General features: G+C 38.7%; 1 protein-coding gene across 12 annotated transcripts in view; it reads right to left on the bottom strand.

Moving 5' to 3' along the window:
• Positions 1 to 27137, bottom strand: part of RYR2 (ryanodine receptor 2) — a 749188-nt gene that overhangs the window by 54392 nt on the left and 667659 nt on the right. For 5 of the 12 annotated variants that reach the window (XM_046026812.1, XM_046026814.1, XM_046026815.1 and 2 more), the window contains 9 exons: positions 24477 to 24576; positions 22733 to 22812; positions 20065 to 20141; positions 19197 to 19270; positions 17322 to 17339; positions 10339 to 10371; positions 8970 to 9050; positions 8114 to 8202; positions 6463 to 6591 (listed from right to left, as the gene is read on the bottom strand). In XM_046026812.1, coding sequence (XP_045882768.1) covers positions 6463 to 6591; positions 8114 to 8202; positions 8970 to 9050; positions 10339 to 10371; positions 17322 to 17339; positions 19197 to 19270; positions 20065 to 20141; positions 22733 to 22812; positions 24477 to 24576 — 681 coding nt within the window. The remainder of the gene's footprint in view (positions 1 to 6462; positions 6592 to 8113; positions 8203 to 8969; positions 9051 to 10338; positions 10372 to 17321; positions 17340 to 19196; positions 19271 to 20064; positions 20142 to 22732; positions 22813 to 24476; positions 24577 to 27137) is intronic. The other 7 variants (XM_046026818.1, XM_046026820.1, XM_046026821.1 and 4 more) reach the window with 2 other exon arrangements.

The following is a 27137-nucleotide window of genomic DNA, read 5'->3' as shown; positions in this document are numbered from 1 at the left end:
GCAGCTAGAAACAACCCCCCCCCCCCCCCCCCCCCCCGTGTTTCTGAGAAGAGGCTTATGTGTTTGTGTAGGTGCTTCAGGCTGGGCGCTGGCTTCCTGGGTGACACACTTCCAGGGCCCGTGGAGCTGCGCTCAGGGCAGGAGGGCCGCGGAGCACAGTCTTTGCGCTCTCCTTCCGCCTTGCTCCTGCAAACTGGTATCTTGCGGAGAGACGCTTACACTCTTCTCTGGGCCCCTGGTTTTCATGGCTGCAGACAGGGAACACCTCTACAGTGCCTGGCTCCGGTGGCCAGGGAGGCTTAAACTCAGAGGCCCGCAGGATTAAAACGGATGAGGTCAGAGTTCTTAAAACCTAGCCCCCCCCACCCCCCCCCCCCGCCCCCCACCCAGACCCAGGAGCTCCATCTTTCTGTGAAAGAGGCTTATTCGCATATCAAGGGACTGCAAACAAGCAGAGAAACAGCTCTCGGCAGGCTACCAATTCCAGGGAACTGCATGGAGGGCAGACAGGAACATACCCCTTGTCTTTCCATGAAAGAGGCCCCCTTGCTAGTCCTGGAGCTTGTGTCACGGGGACAAACTTCAGGTCAGGCACACACAAGAAGCCAGAAGGTATTTTCAGGGAACGCGGGCTGAGGGATGCCATCATCGTCCCCTCCACCCCTTTCTGTCTTGAGACAGCTCCCTGCTGTCCCCCAGAAAGGAATATGCACACTCATCTGGAGCCCTGGTCTTTACAACCGCTGCCCATGGCACACCCCCAGATTGTCTTGTTCTGGGGCCAGCAGGGTTAATGCTTGCCATCCCACAGGATGGTATACTTTTGCATTTTTGAAAAAGCTGCTGCCTGAGCATCTAGCTAGGCGCTAAGCTCTTCCCCTTTGGGTCACTGACTGGCCCAGCCTCCTTCAGCTATTGTCAGTTGTTAAAAATAAGATACACTGTCTGGGCAATCATGAGGGTTTGAGACACAGCCAAGAGCTAGGGCAGGCCTGACCAGTAAAGTTCATCTACAGGAGGCCACCCCTTCAAGACTGAGAGGGGTAACTGTTTCATTTAATATATAGAAACCCATACAGAAAGTCAAGAAGAATGAAGAAATAGAGGAATATGTTCTAAGTGAAAGAACAAGATGAAACCTCAGAGAAAAAATATTAACCAAACAATATGGAGTACAAAGGAATGGTCATAAAGACACTGCCCAAACTCAGGGTGAAAATGGATATAAGTGAGAAATTCAACAGAGAAAGGAAATATAAGAAAATTCCAAAGAGCTGAAAAATACAACTGAACTGAAAAAAATATGCGGGGGGTTCAGTAGCAGACAAGATGGAGTGAAGAGAGGATCCGTGAACTTAAAGACGGAGCAGTGGAACTCACCCAGTCACAGCAGCAAAAAATGAAAAAAAGTGAAAATAGCTTAAGAGACTTAAGGGATAATACCAAGGGAACTAATATTCACATCACAGGGGTCCCAGAAGGAGAAAAGAAAGGGACAGAAAACTTACTTCCAGAGAGGATGGCTGAAAACTTCCTTAGCCTGGGGAAAGTAACTCATTAAGAAGAACCAAAAGAGACCAAGGCACATTATAGTTACAATATCAAAAGTTAAAGCCAAGGAGAGCCTCTTAAGAGCATCAAGAGAAAAAACAACTTGTTACATCCAAGGAAATCCCCATAAAACTACTGGCAAATTTTTTCAGCAGAAACTTCTCCACTAAGATCAGGAATAAGTCAAGGATGCCCACTCCTTCCAAAAGTGAATTTTGCAAAAGCAAAGACAAACAAGTGGGACGACATTTTTATTCAACGTAGTACTGGAAGTCTTAGCCAGAGCCATTAGGCAAGGGACATAAAAGACATACAAATTGGAAAGAAAGAAGTAAAACTATTCTTACTCGCATGAGGATAGGATATCGTATATATAAAATCCTAAAATACACTCCACAGAAAAATGGTGAGAGCTAATATTTCAATAAAGCTGTAGGATACAAAATCGTTACACAAAAGTTAATAATGAACTATCAGAAGAGAAATTAGGGCAGCAATCCCAAATACAATTGCATCAAAAGATTAAAATACCAGGGACAGGTTTAATCAAGGAGGTAGAAGTGTTGTACAGTGATAACTGTAAGGCCCTGTTGAAACTGAAGAAGATACAAACAAATGCAAAGATATCCCACACTCCTGCACTGAAAGAATATATATTGTTGAAATGGCCAAACCACCCAAAGCAATCTATTGATTCAAAGCAATGCCTCTCAAAACTTCAACGGCATCTTTCACAAAATAGAACAAATAATCCTAAAATCTGCATGGAACCACAAAAGATCCTGAATAGCCAAAGCAATCTTGTGAAATCAGGAGGTACCATGTTCCCTGATTTCAAACTATACTATGAAACTACAGTAATGAAAGCAGCATTGCACTGGCATATAGACAGACCTGCAGATCAACAGAAGAGAAAAGAATCGGGAAATACACACTTCTGTAGTCAATCAACTTATGACCAAAAAACCAAGAATATGCAATGAGAAAGGAGGTCTCTTCCATAAATTGTGTTGGGAAAACAAAATAAACCACACATGCAAGAATGAAACTAGACCCCTACGTTACACCATCCACAAAAATTAACTCAAAATGTATTAAAGACTTGAGGGGTGCCTGGGTGGCTCAGTGGGTTAAGCCTCTGCCTTCAGCTCAGGTCATAATCTCAGGGTCCGGGGATCGAGCCCCGCATCGGGCTCTCTGCTCAGCACCCCTGCCTGCCTCTCTGCCTACTTGTGATCTCTCTCTGTCAAATAAATAAATAAAATCTTTAAAAAATCAGTGCATTAAAAACTTGAATGTAAGATCTGAGAGCCATAAAGCTTTTTAAAGAAAAAAAGTATTAAGTTCCTTGAAGTAAATCTTAGCAATAATTTTTTTTTTGACACCAAAAATAAAGGCCACAAAAGCAGAAACAAACAAGTGGGACTGTATCAAATTAAAAGCCTGCTGCACAGCAAAGGAAACCATCAACAAAATGAAAAGGCAACCTACGGAATGAAACAAAATACAGGTAAATCATGTATCTGATAAAGAGTTAATATCCAAAATATACAAAAATTCATACAACTAAACAGCAAAAAAATAACCTGATTAAAAAATGAGCAGAGGTATCAGACACATGAAAAAATGCTCATCATCACTAGCCATCAGGGAGATTCAAATTAAAACCACATTGAGATACCACCTGACACCAGTTAGAATGGCCAAAATTAGCAGACAGGAAACAACGTGTGTTGGAGAGGATGTGGAGAAAGGGGAACCCTCTTACACTGTTGGTGGGAATGCAAGTTGGTGCAGCCACTTTGGAGAACAGTATGGAGATTCCTCAAGAAATGAAAAATAGAGCTTCCCTATGACCCTGCAATTGCACTGCTGGGTATTTACCCCAAAGATACAGATGTAGTGAAAAGAAGAGCCATCTGTATCCCAATGTTTATAGCAGCAATGGCCACGGTCACCAAACTGTGGAAAGAATCAAGATGCCCTTCAACGGATGAATGGATAAGGAAGATGTGGTCCATATACACAATGGAGTATTATGCCTCCATCAGAAAGGATGAATACCCAACTTTTGTAGCAACATGGACGGGACTGGAAGAGATTATGCTGAGTGAAATAAGTCAAGCAGAGAGAGTCAAGTATCATATGGTCTCACTTATTTGTGGAGCATAATAACAGGGAGGACATGGGGAGATGGAGAGGAAAGGGAGTTGAGGGAAACTGGAAGGGGAGATGAACCATGAGAGACTATGGACTCTGAAAAACAACCTGAGGGTTTTAAAGGGGCGGGGGGTGGGAGGTTGAGGAACCAGGTGGTGGGTAATAGGGAGGGCCCGTACTGCATGGAGCACTGGGTGTGGTGCAAAAACAATGAATACTGTTACGCTGAAAATAAATAAATAATTTAAAAAAATGAGCAGAGGACCTGAATAAACATTTTTCTAAAAAAGACATCCAGATGGCCAACAGGCACATGAAAAGATGTCAAACATCACTCATCATCAGGGAAATACAAATCAAAATCATAACAGGATATCACCTCACACCTTTTAGGATGGCTATTATAAGTAGACATGTTTTATATATACATATATAAATATATACATATATTTCATATACATATACATATATATATATATAAAATAAGGAGCATTGGCAAGCATGTGGAGAAAAGGGACTCCTTGTGCACTGTTATCGGGAATGTAAATTGTTATAGTCACTGCAGAAAACAGTATGGAGGTTCTTCAAAAAAAAATAAAATGGAACTACCAAATGATCCAGCAATTCCATTTACAGGTATCTGAAGAAAATGAAAACACGAACTCAAAAAAATACACGCAATCCTATGTTCATTGCAACTTTACTTATAAGATATGATAATAACCTAATTGTCTACTTATAGATGAATGGATAAAGAAAACGTGATACACACATACACAGGAGTATTACTCAGCCATAAAAAAGGAAACTTGACACTTGTAACATGCATGGACCTTGAGGGTATTATGCTCAGTGAAATAAGTCAGACAAAGAAAGACAATTCCTGTATGATCTCACTTAAATGTAGAATCTAAAATCAAACAAATGAATGAAAAAGTTCATAAACATACAGAAAAGACTGGTAGTTGTCAGAGCTGGGGGTGGGCATGAAATGGGCAAAGGGGTCAGGAGGTTCAAACTTTCAGTTATAAAATAAATAAGTCTAGGGAATGTAATATACAACAGGGTAACAACAGTTAATAACACTATATTACATATCTGAAAGTTGCGATGAGAATAAATCCTAAATTTCCTCCTCGTAAGAAACTGTAGCTATGCACAGTGACAGATATTAACTAGACTTATTTTGGTGATCATTTTGCAATATATACAGATATCAAATCATTATGTTTCTATCTAAAACTAATATAATATTTTGTCAAGCATATCTCAATAAAAAATTAGTTTGCACATAGTGAGGGGCTAATGGATTCTTCTAGTTTTATATATATTTAGGAATCTCACCTATTTTAAGAACCAGGAAATGCTCGCTGTCCACTGAGAAAGGCATTTAAGTTCCATATGTGATACAGAAATCATTTTATCAGCTTTCTATAGAATTCACTGGCTTCCTAATGTCATCGGATAATTATATCATTTAAACAAGAGAATCCACACGGAATGCTATGGCTAGACCTTGCATGACACGTGTAAGAAGACGAAGGCAGCAGTGGAAGCCAGTCAAGACAAGGAAAGAGGAATGTGACTGGATCGAAACAGATTTAAATTTTCACTTTTATCTGACTTAAAGAAAAATTCTCAGAATGATCGACTGTGGCTTTTCCATTTTGAAATGTGGTAAGGATCACCACTTTCCTGCCCAGGGAGGGAGAGAATACAGAAAGTGAGATCCGTCCCACGTATGACTAGAGAGGAGAGAAGGGGCAGAGGAGGGGAGGGGTCGTTCCCTCTCACCCCCCACTTCTGCAGCCGCATCCCTGCGTCACCCTCCCCTGGCCCTGCATGTTCATCCTGTAAACACCTGCACCTATGCTAGGCCCTGGGGGACCGTCTGCTATTTTTACTTCCTGCTTTACGTCCTCTTCCTGCCACAGGCTTCTGTTTAAGTCTAATGAAACAAACTAAACGTATCCCTCCTGTTTTCTCCTCGGCACATGGCACTTCAAACACACTGACTGATTTAGAGGGATTCTGGCCACCGAGACAGAAAACAAAGATGGCTGACAGTGCCCTAGCAAAGAGCAAAGCTTCACGCGTTGAAAAAAACAGAATTTTATAAAATCTTTTAAAAATCTACAGGTTAAGTCTAGCTGTTTAACCTAAGGAAAATATAAAACAAATTGATGTTAAAAAAAAAAGATATTTTCTTCATGGTTATTGGAATTATACCTGAAATATACATTACTATACGATTTTATATTTATGAGTGTATGTGTACCCATACACGTATGTGTTCTAAAATGAAGCTTCACTATTCTCTTTTATATAAAGTTTCTACAAAACTCCTTATTTTTACTGGAACACAATAAAGAGTAATTTAGTGTTCTGTCCTTTCACTTTCCCTTCTTCTTTTTTCCTCCTTCCTTTCTTTAATGTTTACGGAGTACTTACTACACATTCCAGGCTCTAGAGATACAAGAGAGTCAACGCTCTTGTTCATGCCTCAAAGGAATCAATAGTATCTCCATCCGCCAAACGGTAAAGCAAATTCAGTCCATATAAAATCACATCTCAACCTGATATTTACTTGTCACTGGCTAAGAATCTATATGAAATGTTCACAGGAAACGTGGGCCATGGCAGGAAAGTAGGCATCTTGCATTTTCCAAAGAATTCCAAAGGAATTCAAAGGTAACCAGTTGACTCTTTTTTATTTTTATTCATTAAAGGCAGAAATATTTAAATGTTTACCTGAATATATTCTGTGAGAGTGTTAAAGACTTGCTTTGCTACTTGAATTGCTTTGGAGAAATTCCGTTGTCCTTGTTCATCAATAACGTCTTTCCCAGAGTAATACCAGTAGAAATCGCTAATGGATTCCTGGAAAAGAGGGGTGATAGGATTAAGATACAACCTCAAGCTACCACTGACCTGTCCTCCCTAGACAGAAATAACAGCTGGAGAGAAAAAGCAGAAAACTTAGCTTTAAAAATGACTGTCTCTGATGATCTTGAATCTCACAGACATAAGGATTCATAAGATCAACCTATATTCATCCACTGAGCAAAGCTAAATGTTGACTATGTAAGCACAAAAATTAGACAAGTCATGGATGTTTTCTGGGTTACAGACCTCAGGGCTTTTTCTCCAACAAAGTCCATAATGTTTCCTCATGAGAACTCCCAAATGTTCCTTGTTCCTGTAAATGCCCCTCAAGAAACTGATTAGACTATTAAAAACACTGACACAACCAGGGTGCCTGGGTGGCTCAGTGGGTTAAAGCCTCTGCCTTCGGCTCAGGTCATGATCTCAGGGTCCTGGGGATTCAGTCCTGCATTGGGCTCTGCTCATCAGGGAGCCTGCCTCCCTCTCTCTCTCTCTGCCTACTTGTGATCTCTGTCTGTCAGATAAATAAAATCTTCGAAAAAAAAATTAAAAAAGAAAACACTGACACACCCATAAACAAAATCAACCTTTCTAAACAAGATGTTGTCAATGATAATCTACATTGGAAGGAATTTTAGTGGGCTAAAGGACTAACACACTGTAGTCTAGCACACAGACTACACTTGGGTTTTGAGATATGATTTTTAAAAAAACCACAAATATGTTTTCAGCAATTTTTTTTTGTAATTTACTTTCAAAATGGAAACTTTAGGTAATATATATATACACACATATATATATACACACACATATATATAAATGTGTTTGTGTATAGTGCTTTTATACACTCCAGAGATTCAGGGAGAAACTGAAAGTTTGAATGTGCAGGTTTTACACAACTCTATCTGGCCAGTCTTATAAATAAGATGAGGGAAGTAAAATTTGTACAGGGCTCCCATTACTTAGAAGCCTAAGCCTTCAGATTCAGTCTATTAACATGTGAAAGATTATTACAATATCAGGGAGATTTTTAAGTGGTGGAGTGTTAAGCTGAATTTTAAAATTAATTCACATTATCAGGACAGCTGAAAATAACTACCTGTTAAATTTAAGTATATTGTAGATATTTTGAAAGCCTTTCCTTCTCACTTTTGAAAATGTTTCAAATACTCTTCCCCCATTTATCTATGAACTGTAGTGGAAGGAGCAGAGCATGTAAGTACTTTGCAAAACGAAAATGAATTTAAAATGCCATCAAGCTGAAAACTATGGGGGAAGAAGATTCCCACTTATAGAAAGGAAATAATGAGCCAAGGAGGAGCCAGGATCAGAGGCAAAGACAAAAGGAGCCGTTTCACCCTAGGACTTGGTGAAAGGCTGTGATCACGGACAAAATACCTCCAAAACTTCCATCTAGTCCTCCATCAAAGCACATTACAACAGGCCAGTTTAGGAGCTCTGCCCCTCATTTCAACTACCCCGCCCTTCCATTTCTTCCCAACAGAAGGCAACGCACCTGGACTCTCAGGAGGTAGTCTACGGTCGAGATGATTATGTTCACAGTCGTATTATTGCCAGTCTGAGTTCTCAGATAATTTTGAAAATCTACATAAGATCAAAAGATGTTACTAAAGCTTCCCAATAGCTTAAAATGAGTTATCTGAAGAACTCCAAAAGCAAATGATGTCTCCAGCAAAATCAACGTGGCTAAGAATGGTGCTTGCTTTATTCAAGAAGAGAGTTTTACATGGGAATCCCAACACATCGAGGTGCTTCACAGACTATCAATATTCAATTTTTGGTCTACAAGGTGGCTAACGTCTGTTTCCTGATCCCTAAGTCTAGAGCTCTGGACATGGGAATCGCCGGAAGGAGTTCCTTCCTTTGGGATGGAGTAATTAAATTACGTATTCAGTTATCCTTTGTCCCTCAGTACTGTTCTCAGTCCTGGGGATACAAAGATAAAATTAAGATACAGTTCCTGCTTCCTACAGAGTCTGGGAGAGAGCTAGTTACATCAACTTGCGAGAAAGCAAGTTATATCAACCACAAGGGAAAATATGTTATGCTAAGTAATACAATGAAGTAGATTCCCCAGTTAAAGAGAAGAGGTATAAAAGAAATAAAGCCCTGTATTTCTCTGTAGCTATCTGTCTCATGTATCTCTTTTTTCCACCTGTCTTCTTCAACAGAAGAACAACTGATGGAAATTGAGTGAAGAGGCTAGCAAAGGACTTTGAAGGTAGGAATGCAATACATAAAAGGTCACCGTGCATGTACTGAGCATACTGAAGAAGGCTTGGGGCTGCTTGCTGACTGGTTTCAAAATTCTGATTCCTTGGTACCATCCCATAGCCTGGGGTCTCACACACCTGAGTTGTGTCCCTCACAAAGCAGTTGTAGGAAGCGAAAGAGGTCGCAAGTGAACTCGTCATCCTGGAGAACCTTTTCTCCTGCAGAAAAGCCAGAGAAATCAGACATGATCAGCTACTCTGGCCTGTCCCTCCCCCTTCTCTCCCCACCTCCATAAAACTTGCAGGTTGATCTAGCATTGTTCTGAACCAAAAACAGTCACAAATCATAGCCAATGTTCTATCTGAAGCTCATACGATCATGCGCTTGGCAGATAGATGTACTTTTTCTTTGTCAGAAAAGAACATTTGAATCTTAAAACTAGGTTTCTCTCTGTTAAAAGTAGCAGCATGGGTTTGGCAACATTTTAGAAACAACCTGAAGGTTTAAACGTCTCTTCTTTTCTTTTCTTTTTTGGGGGGATAAGGTGCATCTAGGAATGATCTCTACATCTCTTAAAAACACCAAAGTTAAGTCTCCTTTGTTCCCAGAGTAAGACCAAGTGATTCAATGCAAAGGCATTCAATGCATATGGAAAACAGGACCAAGAGTTTCTTTTATTTAAAGAATAATTAACAGAAACTGTAAATAACAATGGAATTTATAAATGACTAGAAAATGTTTCTTAATTCATTTCAACTAATGGTCTCATTAGCTTGCCTATGGATTTTTAAAAAAGTAAAAGCTTCAAAAATCTGATACAGAGATGTCATTGGTTGGAGCATTACTTGCAGAGGAGAGAGAACTGGTGAACAGACCTAATTTTAAATACCAAACCAAAAGAAAGACTTTGGTGGCTCATGCTCTGTGAGTAGAGACAAAGCAGCAAAGGTGAAAAGAAGGCTAGCTCAGAGCTACAGAAGCATCATTTAAAAACAAAATGAAAGTAATCGGGTTTCTCTTCAGATCGTATAAATCTTTCACCTTTCAAAAAACAAAACAGAACAAAACAAAACAAAAAACCAATCTATCTCTATCAATGGGGCAAGCAGGACAGCTCAGAAAAGCGTTCAGATATTTTACCTACATTTCAGTCAAAATGTATCTTGATCACAAGTCACTCTGAAAGCAAAAACACAAAGAAAGAAACAAACGGAAAAACGGCACCACACAAATGAAAGTTGATTTCAAAAGCATAGAGTGTCAGTGGAAAAAATTTCAACGTTATGAGTGTACGTTCTGGCGTCTAAATGTGTTGTCCAGAAATCAAAATGACACAAACATGTTGTTCGGCAAGTGGATGGATGTACTTATGTCTTTGAAAAAAAATGATAATAACTTTTCAGACTGGAAATACTTTGGGCCAAGAAAGAAAACTATGCAATGACCATGTGTTTACTTTAACTAAAATTATGAATGATTATAAGGACAGAGAGCTGATGGACTTACCAGTCTGTAGTCTGTGACTTTCAAAGTGAGAGGCTTCATATAATGGGAGGGTTAGGAAGCAAAACCATTTTGAAAACTAATATAAACATTAAAAAAGGTACATAAAATCACTGTCCTGGTTTCCCTGCAAGATATGATATTTGGTGACCAAACTAAAATCACCATGCATACAGACAGTCGTGTGGCAAGTTCAAGTTTAAGTGCGCATTGCTGTGACTCAGTGCATGGCTGATAAGCCCATTCCTCAGTGTCTACATTCATGGCGGGATAGCAAAGACAGGGAGAACAGTCTAGGCTAATAGACAGAACTCATCCCGGATGATACTCAGTATCTTTCTGTGAACTATTTGAATCAGAAGAGTCTTTAACATAATATTTAAACCAAAATATGATGAGCTATTGACACAGACTTATTGACTCTCTCCTTGCGAGCCCATCTAAAATGGTTTTTGTTCTAGAAAACTGCATTGACAGACCAGGTACTTCCCAGTGTTCATATACTCAATGTGGAATAAGTAACCCTTGATAGAAAGTCCTCAGAAAGGTTAACAACGGAAAAAAAAAATATACAGTCTACCTGTGTTCCTAGAAATGCTCTGCACCATGCACACTGATTCATGACATAAGGCTATATTCATTGTCTGCATGCACAGTAGTTTCATGACATACCAAAACACATACAAGTAACTTCACTTACATAGGAACACGCTGAACACAGCAGAACAATGGGAAGAGGAGAGTGGGAGGGGGCGGCCAAGCCTTTATTTACCATCAGGGGATACAAGGTATAAACTGGGGTGCTCTTGCCTATTGGACACATTACTATCTGATTAAAATGCTGCCATTCCCCATGCTGCATGTAAGTGGTACAGTAACAGAGATGGATGATGGCTTTATGTCTGCAGAAGGTACAGGACCAACCGTCTATTTTGTGATGTATGCAAAAGAAATTCCATTGTAAGATGGAAACCGAGATTAGTAACATAACGAAATGGAGTAAAATGTAGTTGAAAGTGCTCTGACGTTCTTAAAATATTTTGTAATAGCCACGTGATGGTCAAATGCAAATATAGTAAAGGGCATTCCTTTGGTTTCATTTTTAATTATAAGGGGCTTATGATTTCTAATACCATAATAAAGGGAGAGTTATTTCAATACTGTTGCTGATGATGAGATGCTTTTGTGTTCCCTACTGTTCTCATCTGTGAAATGAGAACATGTGCACTACCTCATTGACTCTTCATAATTTGTGGAAGCATTTATAAAATTGTGGAAAGGTTACAGTTATTAGCAGCAGTGGCAAGAACACTAAATAAACATGGGAACAACATGCCTAGGTGATGAAGAACATAATTATTAAACGTGTTCAATATTTCTGAAAAGCCAGTTTTAGTGGGCCAAAATATTCTCAAAAACAGAAATTTTCACTTGGAAATAATATTAGTAGACTTTCTTTATTCAAGCTACCAGTAAAATTAGTTCCTATTTGAAAAATCTAATCACTTTCATTTATTTTTTTTTTTAAGATTTATTTTTTATTTGAGAGAGACAGCAACGGAGGGGAGGGCCTCCTCCCCTCCCAATGGAGGGAGAGAATCTTCAAGCAGACTCCCCATCGAGTGCGAAGTCCAACGTGGGGCTCGATATTACAACCCATGAGATCACAACCTGAGATGAAAACAAGCACTGGATGCTCAACCAACTGAGCCACCCAACAGCCCCTGTTGGGGTCACTGTTCTACTCACTAATTGGTTTATCTAATTAATAGAAAAGTACATAAGGGATTGCTTAAGTGTTTGTTTTATTAGTTACCTAAAACATCCATGGACACAGCTCAATGCTGTGACCTAGAGAGGGTGGGTTTAATTATTATTAATTGCTAAAAGTTATCAATAATTGTTTAAAAAAATGAAAGCAATGAGTGAAAAGACTACCTACATAAAAACAACTGAATTAGGATAAATAGACCAGAAGACTAAGATCCTCTTTGTTATAAGGTCTTTGCATGGCAACATCTCCAATAATGGAAAGCTAAAACGGTGAATAGCATGAAATAGAAGATTGGCTGCATCAAAGAACTCCCTACAAAAGCTTGTTAACTGGAACTCAAGAGTGCTTCCCCACCGCCCTCCACCCTGCCAAAACCATGGAAGAAATAGTTTTGATCACTGATCTTCAGAGGACTCAAATATCTATTTTGTACAATGGCAAAACTGAAAGATTAAGATAAAAATATTTTTCAATAGTGAAAAGTCAGGTATTTGATTCCATGTGGGTGATTTTACTGTCACTGCTTAAATGGTTTAACTGGCTGCTTAAATTATATGACCACTCAACTGACAAAGGATACAATTTTTTAAACGGATTCACAAGTAACGTTTAGTTAGTGACTACAGTGTGCTAGGCATCGTGCTAGATATATTCTCTCATCATTTCATCTCAGGTTTGCAATAATCCTATGAGATGGGTTACACGAATCCCATCTTGTGTTCAGTAAACAAATGAGCAATTAAGTAACTTGACGAAGATCCTATAGCTACTGGCTAGTTAAAGGTTTAAGTCCAGTAAATTTCAAAAAACATTCATTAGGGACACCTGGGTGGCTCAGTCGCTGGGCATCTGCCTTCGGCTCTGGTCATGATCCTGGGATCAAGCCCCACATAAAGCTGACTGCTCAGCAGGAGGCCTGCTACTCTCACTTCCTCTCCCCCTACTTGTGTTCCTTTAGCTGTGTGTCTCTCTGTCAAAAAAATAAAATCTCTAAAACAAACAAACAAACAAACAAACAAAAAACCCATTCATTAAGTGTCATCTACACACTAGGCACCTTGTGAGGTCCTGGGCACATAAGGAGTAACAGACACAAGCCTGAACCTGAAGTTTATAGTCTAATGGAAAAAGACAGGCAATGAACAGGTCATTTCAATATCATATGGTCTGAGTCCAATATGCTCTAGTTTCTACACTTCCTACAGCTCACTCAGTAATCGGTAAGATCTTTAGCTAACAATCACTGACTACATGGACCCTATGTTAGTTAAAATTGTGAACTCCTACTTGTTTTTATCAATTTTAGAACCCAAGAAAAAACATCTTCAAGCTATATGGCCTTGGGAAAGTCAGTTCACCTTACTGAGCCTTTTTGTCATTCTGATATGGCAATTAACAATCTCCAGAGCTAATGACTTTATAGGGTTGTTGGGAGAATAAAATTGGTTTGAGCAAGTACAATTGCATTGAGATATGCAACACACAATAGGAATAAAAGTGACATTTCAATGACATGAAGTCATAGGTTCAAAAAAACCTAGGTTTCTAAAACACAGACTTCCAGTGGGCTGTGGAGGTGTAAGTAATCCACATATGCCGTGCACTTGACTTGACACCAGTGCATAAAATGTATTCCTCTTGCAGATCCCAAGACAGCAAAAACGACCACTACGTGAAATAAATTAGGTATGTCCCATGGATAACAGAATTAAAGGACCTGTCAGCTATGGAGGAAGACATTCTTTTGCTTTCAAATGGGATGCGCAGATTATTTCTCTTATAACCTCTTACTGCCTTTCAGCTCCCACTCCTCTAACCGGAATCCTTACTGTTCTTCACCCATTCCATCCACCGACATCCTGACGGATCTCCCTGCCTTCATCCTGCGGGATTCATCATACACACCGCTGCCCACAGTGCTGGTAGGCAATCTAATTGCAACACTCTCCCATGAAACAGATGTGTTCCTTTCACAGTAATTATGAAAAACAGACTCTCAAAAATTCCCTCAATCTATCATTAAACATAATAATCTCAGAGCTCTCAACTTCCATGAAGGAAATCATGCTGCTCACTATCTTTGCAAAGACTCAGGGTCTACTTAGCATGCTAGCTGAGGAATGAGTCATTTAGGCACTTGAATGTCACTGGTCGGAACAGTGGATGCTAGGAACTTAATGCCATGTGGGTCATCACGCAACATGGAATACTACGGATGTGTTACTTACATAATGACTGTCCATGGCCTCGGAAAGAAAGCATGGAATTCCTCTGCATGGCACAAAAGGCTTTCACAGTGTCCCATGAACTATCTTTCTCTTCTAGTCTGTTTATTTCTCTCCAGCCGTATCAGGTCAGTGACATTCCTTGTCATGCCTTGTACCTTAAGCCCTGCGTGTGCGGCTCCTTTCCACTGAAATGTCTTCCTTTGCCTTCCTTATTTACCAGGTAAACACCTACTTCAGGCCATCTGGTACCTCTACCGAGATCCTTACCCTGTGAGCCTGGCAGCTAAGTACTTCAACACAGTCCACTCACACACACAGATCATGGGTCTTGAAATTATTTGTTTACAAGTCTGTCTACACAACGTTGAGCCCATAAAGAACTCAGAGGCCTAGGACGGCGTCTAGCACATAACAGCCACTCAAATTTCGATCAGAGCTTTACTCTTTAAAAACTGGGCAGGGATATTAGGAAAATCTCTTTAGTGCCATGAACTAACATCACAGGCTTTTCTTGAAAAGAAACTTGACCCAGAGGAAGGGCAGAGCAGTGTAGTCAGAACTCAGAGGGTAAGCTGAACTAGTATCAGACTCTGCAAATCTGGGGTGGGAGATAGCCAATAAATAATTAAAGTACTAAGTAACTACTAACAAAAAATTAGGATAGCCAATATTGAGAGATTGTGTTGATTATTGTTTTGATTAATAATGAATGAATGAATGAATGAATGCTTTTGCTGCAACTTCATATAGACTTGATGAGGTCACTATAAACATGCCTAGTAAGAACCTCGATTCAGCATATTATCAGATACAGATGGAAATTTAGAAAGGTTAATTGGTAGTTAATGCTTTGTACAGAATTTTAAAAAACCAAACGATTTCTGCGGAATGAGATCCGCTTCAAGATTTCATCTTGCTGATGAAGTCTAGGACCACGCAAAAGGATCAAAAAATAAAATAAGATCTCTCCTACTACATTCCAAGAAGTTTGAAAGAAGAAAAATTGCACTTTCAAGCTCATAATGACTTTGTAATGAGGTTTAATGGTTCTGAAAAAAAATAATCCAAGGATGGAATGAAATATTAAATATTCATATAGGTTTTTGGCTTTGAACTTCCTTATATATTAAAGGAAAACACATAGGGCTAAAAAGTATACAGAGAGGACAACACTGAGCACATCACAAATCTACTAAACACACCTGCCACGGAAAACTGTTTCTCGGTTTTGGTTTTGGTTTTGTTTTTTTAAACAAGTGGGAGGTCCAGGCTTTGTAGAAATGGGAGAAATTTAGGAAGAAGGGATATTAATACTCGCAAACATACATGATGGTAACAGCCGTGGAAAAAGGAGCGTTAAATCATTAGACTGAAATCCTCACGTACAAACCTTAGAAAGGCACGTATTCCCCAAGGGTATCTCAATACAAACTTAGGAGTATCACGTTTAACCATACAAAGTTCCAAGGTGACTTTACAACTTCAACATTAAGTGCAAAAATTGGCAGAAGATTCGTGTCTTTGAAGGGAGGAATGAGCAATAAGTAAAAAAGCAAAAAATACCACGTAACCAATATGGTAAGTACAAAATGAGCCCCTGGAAGATAAAAGATGGAGGAAGGGACTGGCTCATGAAACTGGTAACAGTGGGAGGCTGAAGGCCTGCATTTCAGTCTTCACCCTGCCATGTCACTGTGTGATACTGGACAAGCCTTGTACCCTTTTTACCCTTCAACCCCTTATCTATAAAATGGGGACAATATCTTACTAGTGGTTGTAGGTACCAAAAAGGTACATACAAATGAAATATTTTCCAAGGCTATGCAGTTTATGGTTATTTTCTCATCATCAGGAAGAGATCTGGCCTAATAGAGACAGCTGGTTAGGATGGAGAAAAGTTAGAGTGACAGATTTTTTTCTCCGTGCTGAGTGTGTAGTGTTTGGGCCTCAAACATATGGAGATTTTTTCAACCTTCACTATGGATTCAGGGAGGAATGATCGATTTTCCTTCCCCTATGAGGGTACAAACTTTTCGTAACTTCTGTAGACCTTAAACAAAAGAATAGACATGTCACAGAAATTTTTTAAAAATGTGCCAAAAGGCAGAGTTGCTCTAGGGGTTCTCAATTTGGGAAGTAGTATATTATTCGTAGAACAACTGAATTATCATTGTTTTCTCAATCGGCCTCTTGATAAAGGTAAGACCGAATATTCAGAGAGCACAATCTGATCTCTAAAGCCTTGCTGATGTATTAGGTACTTTTCAGAAATCTCATCCCTTGTTTATTACCACAGCATATCACGTCTTTTAGAAACTACTATCTGTGTTACTACATTAGTTTGCAACTGTTGCCACTGCTCTTCGAATTCAGTCTGAAGGATGAAAAACAGTTTTTATGTTAAGAAGGTCTTTAATGTGTGATGTTTTCAAGGGAATAGAGTAAAAACCGCAGATCTCTCAATATTTGGAAAGCAACTGGCAGAGCCCCCTGGCCAAGAGGAGACGCAGCCAGTCACAGCCCCCCACCGCCCCGATAACCACTGATTTTCCCGTGCACCCACTGGTGCAGCCATAAAGCCACAGTGTGTCCAAGACAGAAACGCCACAGGGAGACTACGGCACACATCTATGATTCATTCATTTACACAACGGTTGCAAACACTGGGTCCACCAGAATTTTTTTCAAAATGAAAGAAATGGAACAAAACAAATCCAAAAAATGTAACTGAAATGCTTCTTGCCCCTCCATGTCTAATATGTTAATAACTGCACATCCTCATGGAAAGAAAAAAATAAGGAAAGCTTGGTATATGAGTTTTAAAATAAAAGGATGCATAATGATGGAAATGAAATAATCTATTCATTAAACAGTCTATAAAAGGAAAAAATGCACAAAAAAACTGTCACTATTAAGACTATACACAAAGCTAAAGACAAATGAAGGAGCAAATAAAGAAAAGGCAGATCATTTGTAATAATTACCACGCTCATGTGTGATGACTGAGGAAGGGAGGAAAGTACATTTACGGTTGAAAGAAAAGGAAATGAGAAAAAAAAAGAAGTTGAAATGTTGGTTTTGTCTTGCTGTTTGTAAGGAAGTAAAATAGAAAAAGTGTTAATCAGTTTGGGCAATTATTTGTGTGTTGAAAAAGAATAAACCAATCAAATCAATTTTGTATTGAGAGATGTGACTAATTCTCACATCGGAATGGTCATTCTCACCAAGTGATTTCTGATTTAGGACTCAGGAAAGTTATTCCAATCCGTATCTGGCTGACAAAGGACAGGAGACCCAGTAAGCTAAGCCTGCCAGGGACCACCACATGGGAGCCGATATGAACAATGATATGATATGAAGAATGATTAATGGGACTGCCTCTGGAACATTAAGTAATAACTGTAGGGGAAAATGAAATTGATTTCTAATTCCAATACAGGGAAGTCAGACTTTGGAGAGAGAATTCATTCATTTTCAGGCACTTTACAGCTAAAGGAAAATGCCCAGGGCTTCCAGGAGACCCTAGAGGCAGGCAGGTAATGGGCTCTGAGATTTGTAAGGACTCTGAGTTCTCGAGATGGGGCCCTCTGGCCGGGTGTTATATAACTGTTGACACAACCCTTAATAATGAAGAGATTTGGCTGGATATTCATTTCGGAAAATTTAAGTAAGTTCAGAGGGCTGCTGGCAATTTTTCTTAAAGGTAACTAACACAATTAGGTAGCTGTGGGGCTGATGGCGGATGGCTGAATCCATACATTCATATGTCAAGCCGAAAACAAAGTGGCATTAGTAGTAGCAGCATTACAACATACATAAATGAAAATTTTTCAAGAGCAGTAAGAAACATGCAGCTCATTCTTTTACCTATTACAAGAAGAAAAATATACAGAAATAATTAGAGAGATTAGTTAATTTGAAAATATTTCAGGAAGGTATTTCAGACTGCAAATGGCAGATGGGAGAAAATTTATTTTTTGAAACAAGATTAGTTTTATCGAAGATCCAATGTTCCAAAACTAATACATTGATAAGATGACCACTCCAAACAAGACCAAGCAAACGAAAACAGATAAACACACAAGGCCTTACTGAAACTAAATCAACTGAAAAAAGTCAAACACAAAAGAATAAAAGCAAATCAAGACAAAAAAAAATACTGAAGATTATTTTTCTTAATAAGTACTTAATAAGTACTGAAATGCAAGTGCAGCAATAGTATTTCTGCTTTAAATGTGTTAAATTTTCTAGTGTATACACACATCTATTAGAGACAAACTCTAAGATTATGTGAGCCATTCTATTGCTGCACATGTAAATTAAGTGATCGATTATTTAAACATTAAAAATGACTCTATCTTAATTTTTTTCATCAAATTTGGACTTGCAAAGACATATGGATGTATGACATATCTGTGCTAAAAGGGAGGAGACAGAATAATGGTTAATGGAAGGGTCTCTCAAACCATCCCTATTTTAAGGAGACAGAGAATCTGAGAGTTTGGCAATTTGCCAGATTAGCCACAAGAAGTCAAACATTCTCTGATGTGGTTCATCCATCTGCTTTATAATTTTACAGATAATTCTCTAATAAGGGACCTTGATCTACTACCCAACTAGGGGAATGGCAACTTACAGTAGGTCTGGAACAAAAAGGTGTTAATGGCCAATAGGGAAGGTTGAGTTTTGGGTGTGACCTGAGTGAGTATGTAATAATGAACTTTTAAATGAATCACAGAAGCATTTGGGCCATTTAAAAATAACCTTGTATCTCTCTGTACTCAGAATGGTAATTGGTGATCGACTCATTTCAGGTAAGGAGGGGGGCAGGTGATCCTTTTAATGTAAGTGATCAATACCTGATCCTTCTTCGGTCACCATTCCAAGGCCTTCAGCTTTGTTTTGTCTCTCGAATGCATTTAGGTCGAGGACACTACAATAACAGGGAGAAAGACATTGAGAGGACTAATAGAAAATCTTCTTTCTTCAGGAGAGCAAGTGTCTACAAGTCATGTATCATGAAACGCAAACCAAATATTAACATACGGTGAAGACATACCCCAATTCAATGTCTACCAATCATACTTTCCTAGTGGCAGCCCAGTTTCTCCCCAGGGTCTGCACTGAAATGATCCATGTGAAAGGCAAACATAAGGCATTAATGGGTTTCAACTTTGGGTGTACATTACAGTTAACAGGCACACTGAAATATAATTATAATAATCATGTTTTTCCAGCTAGAATAGCTTATTACATTAAGTATCTGTCAGATTCCTTTGTCAAATGTGTCTGAATGATTTTAAATACTGTAAAAAATAGACAATGATTATCATAAATTAGTTGGTTATGGATCATTTATTTAGGGAAAATGAGAAATGGTCTACAAGCTCCAAAATAAAACTCATCAGAATCTTCCTTTTCCTCTTTTAAAATTCATACACTGCTCATTTTCAAGTATGCAGAATACACATTAGTTCCCTAAGGTCCCAATTTAAACACAGGGAAGACTATTATAAGACATCATTAACACTGAGTAAGTTAATGATTAAGACATTACTAACAGCTAACAATAAGACAGAAAATAAGACAACCTCTATTGTCCCACTTTAATGTGTACTTAATCATTAAAAAATATCCTCTGTATCATTAGTGTCAGCAAAGTAAAACAAAAACTTTGAAAGATACAACCCACCGAGTAGAACCAAAACAAGGGAGGTGTGTGCTTACCTACATGACTGCATCAGGCCAGCCAGACTCTGAAAGAAGCCCACATCCTTTTTCTCCTTGAGGTAGTCAAGCATTTTCTGCAGTAAATATATAAACCACAGGGCCACTGAACACAAATCTTATTCTATGTTAAATAAGAAACAACAAAAACATGCTCTCTATGCTGGAATAAAGACGAAAAACACTCAGTGCATACAAATATGACCACAACTTTAACAAGAAATAGAGATGAGTGTGTCAAGGCACGATGGCTATAGATTTCAAAGTCAATAAAAGGGTTGGCTTGGAACAAGGAACGTAAATATCATAAGCACCAGGACTATCCAGGGAAAAATCACTCATAACTCTCTTCTAGTCACTCTTTAAGTATGTGAAGATTCAGATTTTTAGTTCAAGCTTCCTAGGAAGAAGGCCCACCCAGATGCTCGTCATAGATTTCCACACTAAAGTGAGGTCCTTAAACCCAGATAATGCTGGCAACTGTATGCTGGCATAGACAGAAATTTAGTTCCCATCATCATGGTCTCTAAACCCAAGGAATGGTAGGAATTGTTTGACAATTACATTTTTCTTCTCTGTTGTCAGAATGATGTCCAGATTCTGTGGTTTAAATTCTGATTAAACACAAAAGTAAAAAATGCAAAAGCAGGGCATATAGCTCTACCTTCTTAGCTTGTTATCACAAATTACAGTGAAACAGTTGCCTTGAATGTGGATGGCACGTGTCGGAAGTTTCAAACGAGAAGCACACACAAGATGACAAAATGACAGAAGGCACACCAAAGGTTTGAAGAAAAGAAAGACACTGCTTTTCTCCAAGTCTTGAATGGAGGTGAATAATTCCTGTTATCAGTGCTGTCTCAAGGAGGGCTGAGCTAAAACGGTCAGCATTTTGGTAGTAATTTGGTTTCTAGAAATTTGAGTGAAAGGTAATGTAAGGTACTAAATACGTAGAAGTTGTGTGTGTATGCACACGCACACAGTACACACACACGTAATGTACATACACATACACATGCAACACACAAACACATATATACACAGACGTGCATATGCACATCTCACATGTATACACACACACAAATATGTACACACCACGATACACACAAACACCTGGCCGTTTTGAGGGGAGTGTGCTAAGTTCCTGGTCTAATAAAACATGAAGCACTTATTAATCACGGGAAGTTTAAAACAAGGAATATGGCTCAGAGTTAAAGGGAGGGGGTAGGATATGTAGCTGAAGGTTTACAGAAAAAAGAAAAGCCTGGATAGACAAGTTCCTGTATTACATGATCTCTCATGGCTCCATTTAGCTCCAAGGATTTCGGAATCTATCTGCTACCTAATTTAGGACTTTTGAAGTAAAACATAAAGGGAAATTATTTTGTGCTATTATAGAGAGTAGGTAGGCTTTCTTCAGTTTTCCTTTCTTTTAATTTGAGTCAGGTAGTCATTTGCTATGGAAATCAAAAAAGGACATCTGTAAATTGGGTGGGGAAAAAGACATCATTATTTTCATTTAGTTCTAACAGAAACTTAGCATTCCTTTTGATTACTAATAGAAGCAACAAACACAAACTCTGATACTGTCACCAGTAGAAATTCCAGAGATCTTCATATCACATCATAGTCATTGTTGAAGTGACTTAAAAATACTTAGGCTAATCATTTCTTCTCAATAATTAGACCAAGTACCAGATCTTTCATTTAACAATTCATAAAGGAACACAACTTACTTTATCAAAAACCTGTTTATAATATATGAATAACCACATTTCACTAGGTGTGGTTTCTTTTGCAAACCTGCGCGATTTCCCTTCGCAATTTAAAAACATGACACCAAGAGGAGTCCAGATGCTTCACTAAACAATCAGAGGCATTAAAAAGAAAAAGTTAGGCACCCTGGCTTAAATTAGACGTATGTACCAATCCAGTCTGCAAATGTCACAATTTTATTTACAGAAAAAGAGGCACGCAATTTAAGAAAAATGTAAAGATGAGTTTTTCAGCTATTCTTGGTTGCTAACTTAACCTAGTCCAAATCTTCACCAACCCAAAGGCAATCTTCAAAAATTCTGTTTTTCTTAGAATCAAAGATCTTCTAGGAACGTACTCAGGGCTTTGTCCACTGTGGTGTTTTGGGAGCACACAGCAACCTGATGTCAAATATCCCAAGGTTTTCACTAGCTTCCTTTCCTCCCCTCAGGGTAGCCCTTTCCCTGCCTCTCCAAAACTTACCAAGACACAACGGTTATTAGCTTCATGTTCATAAACTGTTCTTTCTCATACAGAAGGCAATACAGGAAAATATGAGAGAGATGTTGCCAAACTAGGCTCCTGAGCTAAGAACACTTACTTTTCTCCACTATTAAAGCAAACCAGTTTACGCTTAGTCACATGAAATGCAAACTTCACAGATGACACATCTGATGGGACTTCAGATTCCTCAAGAGTGTTCGTGCCCCGCATGGCAGCGTGCGACCTAGATGTCTGAGTCCTGGGGCGAGATGGCCACCACATAAAGGCTTTTTTTTTCCCCCACAGAAAATGAAAAATTTTCCAACTAATAGTTCTTCCAGGAGGACCGAAACAGGGACTAAAACCAAGGGATGGCCATATGGTCCATCTGTACGAAGGCTACATTACGGGGACGGCTTAAAGACATTACCTGCTGCACTGTGGAGTTCCCCCCATTTAAGATAGCAATTCCAAGTTTCAAAGTCGCAGCTACCATTGGTCCCGTGTCCCCTGAAAAATATAAAAAATAGCATTCCTTATATCATTTCACCTGTGCGTGAACGACCTCTGTCTCAAAAGGCACACTTTTAGAATGATCACTCCCCTGCAAATCTGCATAACGATGGAGGACAGACTGACTGACTTACCAAAAAACATTTCAAGAGTAATAGTGTATATTTTGCCATCAATGTTCTTACTAAATTCTGTGTAATGTATCTAGGAATTGAAACTATATGAGAACATTAAAAAAAAAAAAGAAGAAGAAGAAGAGGGGTGCCTGGGTGGCTCAGTTGGTTAAAAATCCAACTCTTGATTTCAGCTCAGATCATGATCTCAGGGTTGTGAGATGGGACCCCATGCTGGTACAGAGTCTGCCTCAGATTCTTTCTCTCCTTTTCCCTCTGCCCCTCCCTCTCGCTTGTGAGTGTACTTTCTAATAAAATCTCCTAAAAAATTAAAAAAAAAAAGCAACAATTGATTCTGCAGTCAAATGCTCTGCCCCTGAGCTATACCCCCTCAACAACTGATTCTGAAATACTGAGATCTAAAGTTATAAAGATTCAAAACTAATCATGTATATTAAAATAATAGTTGAATAAGAGCTACCGAAGATTTCAAAATTTCTCTCCCTCTCCACTCAATATTACATTTAAATAACTTTTATCATTTTTATTTCAGCACCTTTATCTTACAATGTTTATAGTATTGCTTTATTAGGATGACTGGTCACAATGTTAAGGCATTCAAATAATAATGACAAAATTTTAAGTCTATTTATTTATTTTAGTAATTTCTACACCTAACATGGGGCTCGAACTCATGACCCTCAGATCAAGAGTTGCATGCTCTTCTGACTGAGCTAGACAGGCATCCCAATAATGACAAAATTTTAAATCTAACGAGTTACATTATATATCATTGAATATATTTTATTTTTGCATTATTCACCTCTACTTATCTTAGAATATAGAAAAAATAGAAACAATAATAGAGATCAAAATATCTTAGAAATCTGGGAGAGGGGTGCTTAATAACAGAATGTATAACTGTCATTTCTCCACCCCACTGCAAATTATAGGAAAAATATTTCACAAAGAAGATATTGCTAATGTAAGAAAAATGCCCTTGGCTGGCACTGAAACATACAATAGTATTTTAATTGTTAAAAAGGGATCACTTAAAAAGTCTAAACTTTTACATCAAGGGTTTGAAAATTATGGACTACAGGGTCAAGTCCAGCCTGTCACACATTTTTGTAAATAAAGTTTTATTGGAACTCAGCCACACAGTTTGTTTACATATTGTCTGTAGTGGCTCCCCTAACTACCATGGCAGTGTTGAAGGGATGTGACAGAGACCCATGGCCAGCAAAGCCAAAAACATTTACTATCTGGCCTCTTACAGAAAACGTTCACCCATCCCTGATTTATATGGCTTGTTAGGCTCGGATCAAGATATAATTTCTAAATCTTAAAGAACAGAAATAAATCTTTCAATGACTCTGAAGGGAGAAAAAAACCCAATAATGTTGGACTGGGTTAACGAGAGCCTGCATTTCCGAAGTCACCTAGCCTCGTGATGAACAAGAGACTCAGGGACTAACTAAATCAGCAGAATTTAAATCGAGGTGCTCCCGGGGAATAAAGAAGTCTGAGGAGAGCAGCAAGCCTCACCTTTGCTGGCGCTGATGGTCTGCAGCACCATCTCAGCTGCCCCGCGGTCGTGGAGCCTGGCTTGTTGGTAGAGTAGCTTTTGCTTTTCCATTTCTTTTTCCTGAACACAAATCCCAACCGTTTATGTTGTGGCTGTCATTAAGCACGGCAGCTTTCTATAAACCATATTTTTAGTCATCTCTTCATGTATGGGCTCTATGACAACATATGGACCATTTCAACACCAACAATGTTATTCAACAGATGTTAACAATATTCAACTCTTGGTTTTTGCCCTTTATATTTTTCTTGATATGCTTTTGGTACTGGCTTATCAGGATGGATTTTCTCAATTGTAATTGTTTGATTAGTCCAAAGCCTGTATCACAGTTTCAAAGTACTGTACTTCGTCATTGAAACTTGCACTTTCTGAATTATACGTTTGTGCATGAGTTTGTTACGTTTCAATCATCTCCCATGCCATGGCCATAACTTGATACTGCTCAGCAAATGGCTCGAGTTGCAAGGTATCACTAAATGACAGAAAAACATTCACGGAGACGTGTTGGAGTTTAAACAAAATTGAAAGCTGATATGAATCAAAAGGTAGGCTTCAACGAAGTAGTGGACTCATGACACAGATCTCCCCAGTCACCCCCCAAGAATAAAAGAAGCAATGTGCCTTTATATTTTGTATTCTCGGGTGGTAACAAACGATACTGCATGGGGCCGTCAGTGCAAATGGCTGGGGTTTGTTCTTTTCCACTTAAACTACCACTGAAAACATACAGAAGAAAATAAAAATAAAATATAAAGGCACAGCAAGTTCAAGACTGGTAGGATCATTCACTTGAGCTATCCAGTTCACTGGAGAATTGAGACGGAACTAAGCAGTACAAGTTGCAAAATGAAAGTTGCATAGAGCCCTAGGACAGCGAGTCCATCAAATGGCGTGGTAGAGAAGCTTAGTCAATGGGACATGAAACAGTCAATTAGTATCATGTCCATAAACACAACGGCCAAAACATATGTGACCCAAGAGCAGGAAGAGCGGCAGCAGAAGGAGCCAGAGGGACAGCTTTGCTGCCATAAACTTTCCATCCAAAGTACGAAAAATAGACACAGGAAGATGGAAGAGGTTTAAAAAATGAAGGCTTGCTAGTTACAGAATATGAAAAAGAAAGTAAACTAAAAGGGGGAGGGGGGAAGAAATGGGCTCAAACAAATGAAAAAAGAAACCTTCAAATCAAAAGCAACCAACACAGACATTTATGCTGTTACCAGAGAGTTCTCGCCGAGGCTGGCAAATTTGTTTCTTAAATCTTTGATAATATCGTGCTGCGAAAACAAAATTGATCAGGGTTTTTTTTCACACTATAGTTAGAGCTCCTGTGGTTAAAGTTTTATTTTTTTTTTTTCTTAAATTATGTGATAGGTCTAAATGGAAGCAGAGAAAAGAAAAAAAAAAAAAAAAGGCAGCTTTGCTTTGTTGTAGCCATGCTAACATCTAAAAGGTTTGCCTTCATGTTTAAACCTCTTCCTGCAGCGTCAAGAACAAAACGAAAACAAAACCACACGGACACACAAAACCATACTGTCATTACAACACAGTTTCAGAAAAACTGAAAGAAGACCCTTTCGCCTGCTCTTCAGGTGTGCTTTTGAACTGGTCAGCAACATTTGATCCCTCCTTTTAGACCCAACAATCTTTCACTTTCCTCCCGTGGCCAGAGCTACATACGAACTCGGCACTTCCTCTTTGTAACCAAATTCCTCTCGTGGAAAACGTTTTCAGGAAGACAGAGATTTAAAAAAATTATTGGCTAAGGAACTGCCCTCTCATCTTCAGCAACTAAAGAGGCAAGGGAGTCGGAAAGACTAATTCTTCTTTTGACCCAATAGAACATTCGAAGATAGTCCTCGGGAAACCCAGAGAAGAAGACAGATGGCAGCATGTCATTGATTCCTGAGGAAAAACAAACAAACAGACCCCAAAACCCTTTGCCTTTTGTGCTTCAAAAGTAGGTGGGCCAGCTCAAAGCTCTGCTAGAACAACTTGTACAGGACATTCTAGACCCCACTACTCTCCTCGGTAACTGAAATCATGCCTGAAGGATGAATGTCAGGAGGATGGAGAGATAGCGTATCAAACTGCCTTCTTTAAAAAATAAACTCCCTGGGCGGAGATCACCCTCATTTTTCTCACACAGCATCTGAATTTCAATAATAATAAATACTTCAGGGGAGACAATGAGACTCATCTGAAAGAAAAAAAAACTAAAAAACTAAAAAATAACTAAAAAAGATCTGATCTAGAAGCAGGAAACCCATACTTCATAACAAGGGATCAGGTTGACCTCTCGGTTGAATTTCTTCTTTGTCATACTGAGTTGGAAGCTTTCTCCTCAGAAGATATTTAATATTATTTCTTTCCGGTATTTTGTCCTTGGAGAAGTGCTTCTGGGCACGCAATTCAATCTCTCTATTGGAGATTTTATCACATTGTAATAAAATAAAACTTTGAAAGCTAAACCAGAAAGTTTACAGACAATAAAATGTTGGATTATGTGAAAAGAAAGAAAATTCTTTAATTTCCAATTTACTGCAGATTAGCTTTTCTAAGAAAACTGAAGAGAGATATTTTTAAAGTATTTTACCTGGGGAAATAGCACTTTGGAAGGA

The sequence above is a fragment of the Meles meles genome, chromosome 13, assembly GCF_922984935.1.
Source record: "Meles meles chromosome 13, mMelMel3.1 paternal haplotype, whole genome shotgun sequence".
Taxonomy (NCBI): Eukaryota; Metazoa; Chordata; class Mammalia; order Carnivora; family Mustelidae; genus Meles; species Meles meles.
This window is presented reverse-complemented; position numbering and strand designations above follow the sequence as displayed.